The 14,601-nt window shown below is 41.1% G+C and overlaps 1 protein-coding gene across 1 annotated transcript in view; it reads left to right on the top strand.

Moving 5' to 3' along the window:
* Window positions 1-9,648, top strand: part of LOC145404655 (uncharacterized) — a 23,348-nt gene extending 13,700 nt beyond the window's left edge. The window contains exons 2-6 of the mRNA XM_080276183.1: window positions 6,344-6,431; window positions 7,086-7,134; window positions 7,528-7,610; window positions 8,253-8,432; window positions 9,135-9,648. Coding sequence (XP_080132309.1) covers window positions 6,345-6,431; window positions 7,086-7,134; window positions 7,528-7,610; window positions 8,253-8,432; window positions 9,135-9,161 — 426 coding nt within the window. The 5' untranslated portion in view covers window position 6,344 and the 3' untranslated portion in view covers window positions 9,162-9,648. The remainder of the gene's footprint in view (window positions 1-6,343; window positions 6,432-7,085; window positions 7,135-7,527; window positions 7,611-8,252; window positions 8,433-9,134) is intronic.
* The last annotated feature ends 4,953 nt before the right edge of the window (window positions 9,649-14,601 follow it).

Here is a 14,601-nt window from a genome sequence, read left to right as displayed (position 1 = left end):
TGCATTGATAAAACACAGATAACGGGAGAATACACTGATAAAACACACGCAATGGAAGAATACACAGATAAAACACACAAAATGGAAGAATGCACCGAAAAAAAAACAGGAAAGGGAAAAATACACCGATAAAATACAGAAAAAGGAAAGAAGAAAATGCATTGATAAAAAGAAAATGGAAGAATACACTGATGAAATACAGAAAATAGAAGAATAAATTGATAAAATAAAGAAAATGGAAGCAAAGTAAGGAGAAATCAATCTAAAAGTCAAGTGGCAATTAAAAAGATAAGGCCAGAATAATTGATCTTACCTTGGACGACGACGACAAGAGAGAGAGAGAGAGAGAGAGAGAGCAAAAAAAAAAAAATCTGAAACTGCAGAGGGAAAAGCTGTCATTCATCTTACCTTAAATGATGAACCCTGAAAAAGATAGAAAATCAGAATTAGCAAAAAACAGAAAAATAATAAGTTCAACATTAGCAAAGATCAAAAATGGGTCAAACTTAGTAAAATAATTAAAAAAAAATGTATAGGATAACAAAAAAAAAAAAAAAACATATACAAAACAGATAAAATAGCAATGGTTCTTATGCGGTTTAAATTATCGAAAAAAAAAATAAAGTATTTTCATTTATTCTCGCATTTCCGACGATTTTATTCAGCTACCTATTATTCTGATTTATTCTTGCTCACTCCATACGATTTTATGTAACTTCGAAATCGTTCCTGTTATCCGAAGGGGTTAATGAAGGCCGTATCTTTCCTCATTTCGCACTTTCCTACAAAATTTCCTCGCCAGTTTTCCTTTAATGCGCGGTGTTGCTTCTCAGTTTTTCCTTCCTGTTTCGGCTTAAGGGGTTTGGTGCGCAGAGGAGAGCCTTCTTACTTGCTATCCTTGTCTTATTCCAGTAGTTTAATTACACTCTTATAGAAGCTGCTTATCATGGGTCAGCTGGCCTACTGGTACTGTTGTTATCCTTTTCTTATCACCCCCTCCCCTCCTTCAGCTCGAAAAGTCTTCTAGGTAGCTCCTACAAGAGAGACTAAAGTACTAGAATAGGACAAGGATAGTAGAGAAGAAAGATGAATAAAATCGTTCATTGGTAACAGGAAGCAAATAAGACGTTCTCGGGCTGATTGAGCTAAGGGGTCCCAATCACGCCTGGCCATTCAAGAGGAGTTTGTCGGCCGTACTAAAATAAACTATAAGTAGCTGTTAACTATGTGGTAAAACAGTACACACACACACACACACACACACACACACACACACATATACACACAGAGGGGAGGGGAGGAAGAGGGAGAAATGGAAGAGGGAAAGAGGAAGGGGAAGTGAGAGTTAAGGAAAGAATAAGGGGAGGGAGAGACGGGGAGAGACGCTGAGAGGGAAGGAAAGAGGGAGAAAGCGAGAGGAGGGTGAGAGGGGAGACGGGGGAGGAGGGGAGGGGGGATGGTAAGGGGGGGACACTTCAAGGCCAGTTGCTATGCCCTCACCACCACACACCACACCACGCACACCACACCACGTCATCACACCACTTCACCATGTCATCGCACCAAACCACACCACCACACCACACCACACCACAGGACCTGGAGCGGTGGCGTCTTCGTCGTGGGTCCACCCCCCTGAGGCTGTCGAGGCGTAGGAGGACAGCATGGGGGCCAAACCACCGCAAACCCTCCCGTCCCCTCACGGAGCCCGAGAGCCTGGGAGTGGCCCTGTCTCAACCATGGCCTTCTTTAGGGACTCGGGGCTGTGCGGCCAGACTGCCTAGGGAACAACTACTATAACAACTACTACTACACCACACCACGACATCACACCACCACACACCACATCACAGCAATCCACCACACCACATCACACCACCTCACACCACACAGCCACAACGTACACCATACCACCACAACGCGCCACAACACTCCACACCACCACACCAAACCACACCGCCACAACAAACCACACCACGTCATCACATCACACCATCATACCACAGTACTACCATACCACACATGGGATCTTCATACATTATTACCACACAACCACCTACTACAGCTACCACCACCACCACCACAACCACATCCAACATCCACAGCCACTATATGCAAAGTCGCCACCACAAACCAGCACCACTATTACAAAAAAAGCCATCATCATCATCACTACTAGCATTACCACCATCATCACCACTGGCACAGCGAACACCACCACATCAACCACCACCATCATCATCATCACTATTAGCATTACCATCTTCACCATCACCACTGCCACAACGAACACCACCACACCATCCACCATCATCATCACCACCTGCACCATCACCACTGCCACAACCAACACCAGTACACCAACCATCATCATCACCACCTACACTATCACCACTGCCACAATCAACACCACCACACTAACCATCATCATCACCATCTGCATCATCACCACTGCTAACACCACCACCACCACACCAACCATCATCACCACCACCTACACCATCACCACTGCCACAACCAACACCAGTACACCAGCCACTGCTCTAATCCTTACAACACCATCTCAAGGCTAACAAGTACCGGTATGCAGGTAAGCAATATCAATAACACATCAATGCCCTGGGGAGAAAATAAGCATAAAAAAAGCACTTAATCTTCGGATCTTAACATTTTACCGTATATCTTTTTAAACTGATATCGGCCTCTTCCTTTATATTTCTATCCACCTAGTTATCCATCTATCTCTTCATCTATCAGTCTATCTGCTTGGGCATTCATCTATCTCTTCATTCATTAGTCTGTGTTTGTTTATCTAAGTATCTATCAGTGAGTCTACCTGGTTATCCATCTACTTAAAGTATCTACCTGTCTCCCTCTATCTATCCATCCCTATCCATCCATCCATTTGTATATCTGTCTGCGCCCTCCTGTCTATTCATTTATCTATATGCTTGTTTATGTATCTACCTGTATATCTATCCACTACCCGACGGCACATTTAATAAGGGACGGCCTCGACGTTGAAGCGCCTCAAAGCATTTCTGTCCCTCCTCAGCAACGACCCCCTCCTCCCAACTTCCTCTCCAACCCAATACAACCCACGAGAATTATCACCACTACCACAACCATCACTATCACCTCTCAACCACTACCACCATTTCCACCACCACTACCACTTCCACCACCACCACCCACTACCACATCAACCACATATATCACCACTACCACCATTGCTACCACCAATACCAACAACATCCCTACCCTCATTTCCACCACTACCACCATTACCACTACCACCATTTCCACAACTACCACCACCATATCAACCACCGTTACTGCCATCACTGTCTCAAATTGCCAAATCCACCTTTTCCATCATCATCTTCATCATCATCATCATCATCTCCATTCATCATCACCATCATCATCATCATCATCATCTTTTACTTCTTATTCTTTTCACACACACACACACACACACACACACACACACACACACACACACACACACACACACACACACAGTTCATCTTCACAATCAGTATTATCACAGTCATCATCATCATCTGCCAAACTACTTCACCATTACCCCTTCAGTATGATAACTTATGCTAAACCCAAGTGATTTTACTCAGATTAGGAGAGAGAGAGAGAGAGAGAGAGAGAGAGAGAGTAAAGGAGTGTTATACAAAGTGTGGGAGTAGTGTGGGTGGAGGTTCAAGGGAGAGAAGGAGGAAGGAAGGGGAGTTGGGGGTTGGGACGGAGCGGGGGGAGGAGAGGGAGGGGGAGGGTGGAAGGGGTGGGTGGGAGGATAGAGGGAGGGGAGAGGCGGACACGGTGAATAATTCTATGCAAGGGAGATTAGATGGGAGGGAAAGGGGGAGAGAGGACGTGTATATGGCAGAGGGTGGGGGGATGGGGTGAGAGAGGGGGAAGAAAAATTATGTGGAAAAGAAATGGCATTAAAAAAAAATTAACTGAGGACTTGACAATTTTTCTGTTTATATATATTTTTTCATTTTTCTTTCATTTTCTCCTTTTCCCTTCTTTTCTCTCTCTTTTTTTTTTTTTGGGTGGCGAGTAAATTAGTTTCTTCAGCCCGAGGACGCCTTATATATTTTATTTTTGCTAACAGGCAGGATCTTTTGTGATGAAGGGGAAGGGGGAGTTGTGTGTGTGTGTGTGTGTGTGTGTGTGTGTGTGTGTGTGTGTGTGTGTGTGTGTGTGTGTGTGTGTGTGTGTACGAGCGCGCATGAGGAGCAGGTTGTATGTGGGAGAGGGGAGAGAGAGAGAGAGAGAGAGAGCATTGAAGTATTTTAGCGTCGTCGACCTGAAGGGGTATAACTAAAGGTCAGGATTATCATACTGGTATTTGAATGTGACTACAGACATGACATCACACACACACACACACACACACACACACACACACACACACACACACACACACACTCTCTCTCTCTCTCTCTCTCTCTCTCTCTCTTTCTCTCTCTCTCTCTCTCTCTCTCTCTCTCTCTCTCTCTCTCTCTCTCTCTCTCTCTCTCTCTCTCTCTCTCTCTCTCTCTCTCTCTCTCTCTCTCTCTCAAAAACACACTGACCCAACTGAGAACAGCTGTACACACAGAGAAAGTACAGATATGACCTCACACACACACACACACACACACACACACACACACACACACACACACACACACACACACACACACACACACACACACACACACACACACACACACACACACGTTCCCGCTTGCCTACTGGTGGACGGGAGTTCGCGCCTCGCTCAGGTTGCGAAAAGTTTCACTGACGAAGTGGGCGGTTACTGTCCCCCTTGAGCAAGGGGACGGATGTGTGCGTGTGTGAAGGTCACAGCCTTGCCCTTAGATCGGACTATATGAGCTTTCAGCTCCCTTCCGGGAGGGTAAAAGCTGACGATCACGACCATCAAGTGATCCTGACCGACCCGGTGAATTACACACTGAAATCAGCTGTATGCCCCATACAAATTCTCGAGAGAGAGAGAGAGAGAGAGAGAGAGAGAGAGAGAGAGGATGAAAGTGTAGGAGAGTAATCACATGGCATGGATAAGGTTGTGTGTGTGTGTGTGTGTGTGTGTGTGTGTGTGTGTGTGTGTGTGTGTGTGTGTGAGGGAGGGTGATTCAAGTGGGTGCGTGTCAGAATTTAATAAGGTGAAGGAAGTCGAGGAATGTTGAGAGAGAGAGAGAGAGAGAGAGAGAGAGAGAGAGAGAAATTGTGACAAAACAATGCGTGTGTGTGTGTGTGTGTGTGTGTGTGTGTGTGTGTGTGTGTGTGTGTGTGTGTGTGTGTGTAGGAGGACGCGTGGATTGAGGACCAAGTGTGGGTGCATGTGCGTGGGTGACTGTGTGTGTGGGGGAGGGGTGCGTGAGTAATTTTTGTAAAGGTTATGGGTGAGTGTGTGGGTGGGTGCGGTAAGTGAATGATTATACTGAGTAAAATGTCGAATAATAATAATAATAATAATAATAATGAGAAGCTAACGATGCATCTTAATTTACCTTGTACTCTAATTGGTTTATTTTTACCTGTTATATCAAGGCCATTACTTAAACTTGCTTACTATCAAAGTCATTATTAAACTTGCTTACTATCTTCTTTTCACTCTAACTGGGACTAAAATTGCCATCTTCATCTTGTAAACTGAGCTGTCGTAATTTCTTAACACGAGAATGGTGCTGGTCACGAAGAAGTGATATGGAAAGGATGTAAAGATGTAGTATTGTGTTAAAATGCCATCTTTCTTGAATGTTGAATTGTCATAACAGCCTCATGGTGCCAGTCACGAAGAAGTGCTATGGAGAGGATGTGTAGGCGTTGTACTGTCCTACTTTACCACTGAGCAACGTGAAATAGAATGCAAAAGGACGAAAATATGGGATAAATTAAGGTAAAAAACTACAGTCGTGGCTGCGTGAAATTCTGTGAACCTTAGTTATGAGGTGTAATTGAGTCTCCTTGGTTACTATTGGAATCGACTCTTCAATCTGACTATACTTGGTCATCAACTGAGCTGAAAGCGGCTAGGGATCTTTGTCAGGATAGAAAACGGCGCTTTAGTTTAAGGAACATTATGTATTTGAGTTGTTCACCTTGATCACCATCACCACCACCACTACTACCACCACTACCTTCATCAAGAACAACAACACCTCCTCCACCACTATCAACAACAACAACAACAACATCTTCACCACCATCACCACCGCCATCATCATCATCATCACCACCACAAATGGAAACTTATACGCTGTACTCTAACTCAATTACATGTACTAACTCTACGTACTTTCCCCCTCTACAGGATGAGCGAGCACAAATGCGTAGTGGGCACCTGCTGCTGCGGGTGTAGCCTCCGTAGCGGCTCCATGGCCATCGGTATAGTCACTTTGGTAAGACAAAAACTGGGTGTGCTAGGGTGGAAGTAAGCATCTAATAATAAAAATGAACTGAGTACAGACGGTGGGTGTTAAAGCCGAAGGGGTGACATGTGGGTTCGCTAGGGTGTCAGCAAGCGTCTAATATTAAAATGCGCGAAGATAAGGCAGTTCTAGCATACTGTATAATTATTTAGTATGGACGGTGGGTGTTAGTGCCGAAGTGGTGACATGTGAAAGTGCATTATACTGTACTTTGAATGGCTGCTGAGCCCAGGGTACGGACTGTTAAAAGCCTAAGTGCAAAGTCGTTAATATAAAAAAAAAAAAAAGGCTTCGATGGCATCCTAGCACCATCTCCTCTGCGATTTATTTTGCACTCTCTCTCTCTCTCTACTGTATATATATATATATATATATATATATATATATATATATATATATATATATATATATATATATATATATATATCTTTTATAGTCAGACGTCTTAATCCCGTAAGTGGTGGCTGCAAATAAAACGCCTCCATGTCGCCCTGTCCCTGATATTTCATTGCCCTCCCCTCCAACTTACACCCTCTTCTTTCATATATCTCCCGATTCCATCCCTCCATCTCATCCTCGGTCTCCCCCTCCAGTTTCCCAGTTCTAATTCCCTTTATTTCACAGGTTCTGGCCATCATCAACGCCATCTATGGAGTGTACATCGGAATCAGAGGTAAGTGTATTTTATATTCGTTTTTTTATCATAGTTTTCCCTGATTAACTTCGATTTCTGTGGCTTGGTAGAATTTAATAATGTTAGAAAGGACTGTGTGTGTGTGTGTGTGTGTGTGTGTGTGTGTGTGTGTGTGTGTGTGTGTGTGTGTGTGTGTGTGTGTGTGTGTGTGAGGGAAAGAGAGATAGGCTCCCACCATCCACTCACTTGATGTAGTGATGCCTGGTGGTCTAGTTTAAGGCTCTCCAACGGATGTGGACCACTAAGGCTTACATCTGAGGTGTGGCCATATTTCCGATGACTTGTGTGGGTATCAGCATCGAGTAACTAAATTTCTCTCTCTCTCTCTCTCTCTCTCTCTCTCTCTCTAATCACTGCCGCTTCCGTTGACAGGTATCCCGTCAGGATGGGTCTCTCTGGTCATCAACCTCATCGTCATCATCCTCAGTATCCTCCTCATCCAAGGCATCCGTCAGGTAGGTCACTCACGCAGGGTCGTACTTTCTTTCACTGGCGAGTAGTACTATTTCCATGACACCACTTCCTTAGCGATTTATTATGTTACTGGAGGTGTCAGAAAGGGAAGCGATTGCCAACTCTCACTGTAATTTGGTCCATTGGCATAAGATGATATTGTAAGCACCTAATTTTGCTAGACAGGCTATTCCAAATACTGTACTGTACTCCTTCTCTATGCCTTGGAAATAGCGATTTTTAAGACGGTTTTGTTGTGTTTTATAAAATGAACATCTAATATTATTTTTGGGAATCACTTACATAGATGTGACATGCCTCAGCAAATTCAGTTTCATGATTACTTTGGTACATACGTGTTTATCTAAAACTAATCCAACGCATCACGATTTAACTACTTACCCAACCCAACCCAACCCAACCTGACTTAACGTGACACAGCACAGTCTAACTTACCTAATGTTATTCAGCTCTACTCAACTTAATTTTCTCTACCCTAACACAACACAGTTAAACTCTCCACAAGTGACCCAACCCAACCCAACCCAACCAGACCTACTCAAACACAACTTGCCTAATGTTATCCAACCTAACTTGACCTCACCTAACCTTCCGCCATCTTCTAATGAGTGTTACGCCTGCAGGAGCGTCGTGGCTTCGTGATGGCGTGGGTGTGGGGCATGGCAGTGATGGTGGCGATCAACATCATCCTCGCCATCATCACCATCGTCGTCAACTTCACCATCGGCTACACCATTGCCGTGCTAATCATCATGGCTGTATGGATCTACCTCATCATTGTCGTCCGTTCCTTCGGCCTTGGGGTAAGCTGATCTGACCTAGCCTGACCTACATTACACACACATAACCTTACATGACCTAACCACACTTAGCCAGAAGTATACTGTTGAAACTTAGCCTAACCTAACCTAAACCAACCCGAGCTTCCCTGCCCTGTCCTGACATGGCATGACCTACCCTAACCAACCTTACACAAACTTAACCTAACGAACCTGCTTGACATGACGACCTACCCTAACCTACTTTACACAGACCTAACCTAACCTGATGTAACCTAACCTGAACTGAGCTGATCTCAGCCTATCTCATATGACCATGCCTAGACGACTTGATCAAACATACAATAATGCATGCAAACGTAAAATAATCCCACCTGATTTAATCTGACTTACCTGAGTTAAAAATGACTTCTTCGGCCTACTGTAAGCTAATACTTATGATGATGATAATGATAAAAATCTCCCAATATTACTACTACTACTACTACTACTGCTACTACTACTACTACTACTACTACTAATAATAATAATAATAATAATAATAATAATAATAATAATAATAATAATAAAAATAATAATAAAATGACAATGATCTGTTTTTTTTCTTCCTGTTCCTGTTTTTAGATTTCTCCCACCCCATGCATTCGTGGTGAAAGAAAGTGATGATAATGATGATGATGATGATGATGACAGTGACGATGATAATGGTGATGATTCCTTTTACAGCTGAGTGCCGGCACAAATGTGGCCTAAGAAGCAACCCAAGGTCAACCACCCAAAACAGAGAAGACCAAATTGCACCAAGCCAAACCATCCACCACCATCACCAGCCTACCACTCCTATGGGATCGAAAGTGTCAACATTCAACACCTCGAGAGCAAATGACAACACCTGATGATACCTGAAGATATGAGGGAAGAAAATCACACCGCAATGGAGTTATATGTTGAAAATATGATACAGTAGTGCTAAGAAGAAACTATCAAACTTAAACCAAGGCCAGACTAATGATACGAAGGAAGAAAAAGAACGCCATGTTTGATAACCAGGATGAAATAAATAAATAGCTTGTTAAACCTGTGAGATATAAAGTTAAACAGAAGAATTAGGATGCTGAAAATAACTGCAGAAATACATGCCATGTTGGAGCAGCAAGATCCCATACTTTACACTGCCACACCTCACACCATTACACATCACATGACCATACCTCACACTACAGTACATAACATCACACTGCCGCACCTCTCACTGTTACGCATCATACTGCCAAACCCATCACTTCTACACACCACACTACCATGCCTCACTGCAAAACATTACACTGCCAAACCTCTCGCTAATATGATGTAGCTTGTATGGATAGGTGAAAGTTGAGAAGATTAGTAAATTGGGAATAACTGGAAATAAGACCCATCAAAGTAAGATATGAGGGATTAGAAGACTGACAAAAAAGAAAGGCTTGGCAAGAGTGGATGTGAAGTCTATTCTCTCGAGGACAAACGCATTACAAAGCCATGTGAGTGGATTTTGAATGAGGATTTTTGACCACTGAATAGCATCTTGATTTCTGAAAACATTTTATGAGTTTTGAGCAGCAACTTTCGTTTTGAAAAGGGTCATAAATAATATTTAAAACAGCATCTCAGAATTTGAAGAGTTTCCTGAGTTTAGACGAACAACTTTTGTTCTGAACAAAATCTTTCGTTTTGAATAGCATTTCAATAATTGAAAAGCATGTTAAGTTTTAAAAAGTATCATGAGTTTTGAATATCATCACTTTTTAACTGAATCTCGATTTTGGAACAGCAGCCTTAACTTGAAGAGGATTATGAGTCGAGAAAAAAAGAAAAATCATTCTGGGTTTTGAACAGATTTACAATTTTTAACACCCTGAACTTTTAAAGTGTTCAGACATATGTTTTTTTTTTTTTTTCTAAACAGCATGCTTAGGTATGAATATAACTATATTCTCATTTTCTCTTAAGCCATGAAAACATCCTGAATTTTGACTAGCATTCCTCACAGTTGCCTTAAATCGGTTTAGTCCTATGAAGCTTAGCTATTCCAGAGTAGCTATATATTGTAATTTCATAAGAGATCTCAAGTAAATAAAAAAAAGTCTAAGTGCCAGGTTTATAAATGAGAAAATGATAAGAAAATATTTTTATGCTTTAGATGTAGATTTTCACCAGATTTATACCTAATCAGAGTTTTCCACCAATCTTTTTTCCAGAGTAAGAGATTCATATATTTTTGTAATTATAACGTTATTGAAGAGAAACTGAATTTACATGAGTTTGCTATTAGAAAGGCTTAGATATTTTTTAAACTTATATGGCAAAAGGAGAGATATACACAGAAATTTTTTTAATATGAAAACCTATAAAAAGCTAAGGAGGATAAGTACTGAAATTATTTTGTATGCAAAATTAAGAGACCTTGAATATATGTATGGAAGATGATGATTACGAACTTCATAATATGCAAAAATAAGGAAAATTCATTTTTAACAAAGGAAAATGAAGAAAGGGATTTTTTAAACACAAATGTAATATTACCAAAAGTATTTGAAAACATTATTTTTTATGTGCAAATGTAAGATAGATTTTGTTTAGAATTAAAGCAAAGAGTAGTTTTTTTTTGTAAATGTATAAATTTAAGGTAGATATTTTCTAAGTAATGAATATGAAGAACAGATTTGTTTCTAATAAACTTAAGGCACGGTAAATATTTTTTAAAAACTAAAAATATGGAAGCGATTTTCTTTTTTATGTCTAAGCTGGACGTTGGATATTTCTGGAGAATATGACATGAAAAGAAGGAAAAAAGTTAAGATTTTGTGCGCAGATTTTTGATAAGATGAACTGAACGGGAGTTGATTAGCAAAACGACCCCTCAATTCATATCAATGGGCCGTGTTCTCGAGGGCCTAGGAGACTCTCTAAGCACTTCAGGATGATGACGTACATCTAATTCTATTCTTGATCCTTTCAGATTTTATTCAGTCCAAAAATGGCAGTTAGAATAAAATAATAAAATACGTCATCAGAGTGAAGATTAACAAAACTATACCCTTTAACCTCCATTAAAAAAAAAAAAAAAAGATAAATATATAGATTAAGCAGTTGTTGAGAATGATGAATAATTTTTTTATGATACTTATTTTCCTTTTGTACTTTGTTAGTTATATGAGTCTAGTAAATGATTTATTGAATTATATTGTTTTCATAGATTATTTTCAGTACTCGTGTATGTGTATGAGCTGGTGCTGTGTAGATCTCAACTATTATTTTTTTACTTATTATTTTTTTTTATGTGAGTGGTGAAAGGGTGAGAATGTTAAGGCTGATTTGTGAAAGACTGATGAGGCTGATGATCTGATTCTGAAGCAGGTACGAGTATGGGAATGATCAGTGCTAAATATGCCAGAGAATGACAGCAGTTCGTAAAAAATATGAAGCTGGTGAGATGTGGAACCAATATTACATGAGTCATTGGTACGGTTTAAGAATGACTATTAAGAATGACATGATGATGATGATGATGATGGTGAAGAGGAGGTGGAGGAGGACTGATAAAAGCTGACAACTGGAGGGAATGAGAAGCAAGGAAGAATTATTCAGTAAGGATGATGATGAAACTTGAGACAATGAGAATGACACGTAAGAATCATGTTCCCTCTGAGCAAGGTGTCACAGGTGTGTGTGTGTGTGTGTGTGTGTGTGTGTGTGTGTGTGTGTGTGTGTGTGTGTGTGTGTGTGTGTGTGTGTGTGTGTGTGTGTGTTCAGAATATTCCATTTTGTGTGAATCCAATATTTCACGTCAGATATGAACGCCAGTACGAAAAAGAATGTATGGAATTTTCCACTATAACTCCCACTTTAAGTAATTTTTCTTTTTTTTCATTCATTTTTCTTGGCTCTCTTGCATGTACGGTAATTTAGCACATCTTCAGTACAAGGACGCCTGGTTATTTTATTCAAGCGACCATCAGACGATTTTCTTCAGTATAAGGGGGAAGATTTTAAGAGCTGGGGATGGAGGGGGGTTGGATACAGTATTCATTAACCCACTAACTACCAAAGGCTTTTCCCTGTGCTGAATAAAATCGTCTGGTAATAGAAAGATGGAATAATAGGGGCTGTGATACTGAAGTGGTTGGCTTCTCTCCGATAATTTAAGTTTCATCCTATTCTTTACCTCCAGACGATTTTATTCATCTTGAGACCTCTGGTAGGGAAGGGGTTAATGAAGTATATCTAACCCCTCCACTTCGATTATCTCTCTCTCTCTCTCTCTCTCTCTCTCCCCCCCCCCTAAGCTGAATAAAATCGCCTGGAGGTAGCAAGAATAAACTAAAATTAAAGACGGTCACCGGATAGAAGGATTTTAAGGCCCACCTGCCTCTCTCTAAAGGCGTCATTGATGTGTCCAAACGTTTCTTTTTATACTGATGAATCTCCAAACGTTTCTTTTTCAACTGATGAGTGTCCAAACGTTTCTTTTTCTACTGATGAGTGTCCAAACGTTTTTCTACTGATGAGTGTCCAAACGTTTCTTTTTCTGTTGAATATCCAAACGTTTCTTTTTCTACTGATGATTCTAATAACGATTTTTTTTTTCCTACTGATGAGTGTCCAAACGTTTCTTTTTCTATTGTATAAGTGTAGGATAGTACAAGATATGGAACCCTTCAATCCCATGATCTATTTTTACATTCAGTTCTAGCTCCCTTCAGACAATTTTATTCAGCTGAGAGGCATTTTGTACCAGAGTCAGTCATTAATTTGTCAAAAAAAAAAAAAATCTCGTAAGCTGAATGAAATCGTCTGGAAATGGAAAAGAATGGAAAATAAATCACTGGTTGAAAGGAGTTAAGTACATGGCTATACTGCCTGCCTATTAAAGCAGCCCCAAAACTGTTATTTGTAGTTTTTTAGGGATCCTCCAAAAAGCCTGTGTGAAAACGGAGATTCCTAACACCTATTCCCTTGCGACTTATACTAAAAATCTTCCCTCGTGTATCTCTTGAATCGTTTCCATCAGTAAAGTACATGAATATTTATTCCGGCGTCACAGACAGAATAAATCGCCATGGATAAGGTATTACGGAATCTCTAAAGGCAATGAAATAATGGGTTATCGTGCCGAATTGTCACGGTGCCAAATTGACCCAGACATGGACAAGCACGCTGTCTGTCTTTTTACTTAACGAATTCTCCAGGCTGATTTATTCTAGGCTAAGTGTATATTTGATATGGCTTGGTCATGCCCAAGGTTTTTTTTTTTTCTGATTTTTTTTTTCATTTTCTTTTAAGTGTGTCTTAAGTCCTCACCTGATAGTTGGAGCAAAAAAAAAAGAAAAAAAAAAGCCAAATTTAATGCATTTTATGTCACACACACACACACACACACACACACACACACACACACACACACACACACACACCGCTCGCTGGTGCAGTGGTAACGTTCTCGCTTGCCAACTGGTGGACGGGAGTTCGCGCCTCGCTCAGGTTGCGAAAAGTTTCACTGACGAAGTGGGTGGTTACTGTCCCCCTTGAGCAAGGGGACGGGTGTGTGCGTGTGTGAAGGTCACAGCCTTGCCCTTAGATCGGACTATATGAGCTCTCAGCTTCCTTCCGGGAGGATAAAAGCTGACGATCACGACCATCAAGTGATCCTGACCGATCCGGTGAATTACCCGGTGAATTACACACACACACAAAACCCTCATTCCCACACACATCCTCAACACGACCAAGTCCTTGATAAAAAGTGTCCAATCAAAATGTATAACTAGTGAATGAAATGAATAAAATAAAAATGAATCCTACCTTCATTTAGACTTCCTTGGTGTATGGGATGAAGAAACCTCAGTCCCCTCACCAAACAGTTACTCTCTGTGCCTGTTTTCGTGTATAAATGTCGCATCTCCATTCATTTTGTTTTACTGACCTAAATTTAGCCAGGTCTCTCTCTCTCTCTCTCTCTCTCTCTCTCTCTCTCTCTCTCTCTCTCTCTCTCTCTTCCCCCCCCCCCAAATGCCACCTAATAATTCACAAAGTAGCGTTTTACTGTCTTGTTTTCGTCGTCCCTAGCCTCCTAAAGTGGCCTACTATTACAGCCTCTCATGTATTACTGTCGAGTGTCACATGTTTGTTCTGCACCCAACTGCCTCAAGGTCAC

This window comes from Coenobita brevimanus, chromosome 64 (genome assembly GCF_032717465.1).
Source record: "Coenobita brevimanus isolate Jiangsu-jjx chromosome 64, ASM3271746v2, whole genome shotgun sequence".
Taxonomy (NCBI): Eukaryota; Metazoa; Arthropoda; class Malacostraca; order Decapoda; family Coenobitidae; genus Coenobita; species Coenobita brevimanus.
This window is presented reverse-complemented; position numbering and strand designations above follow the sequence as displayed.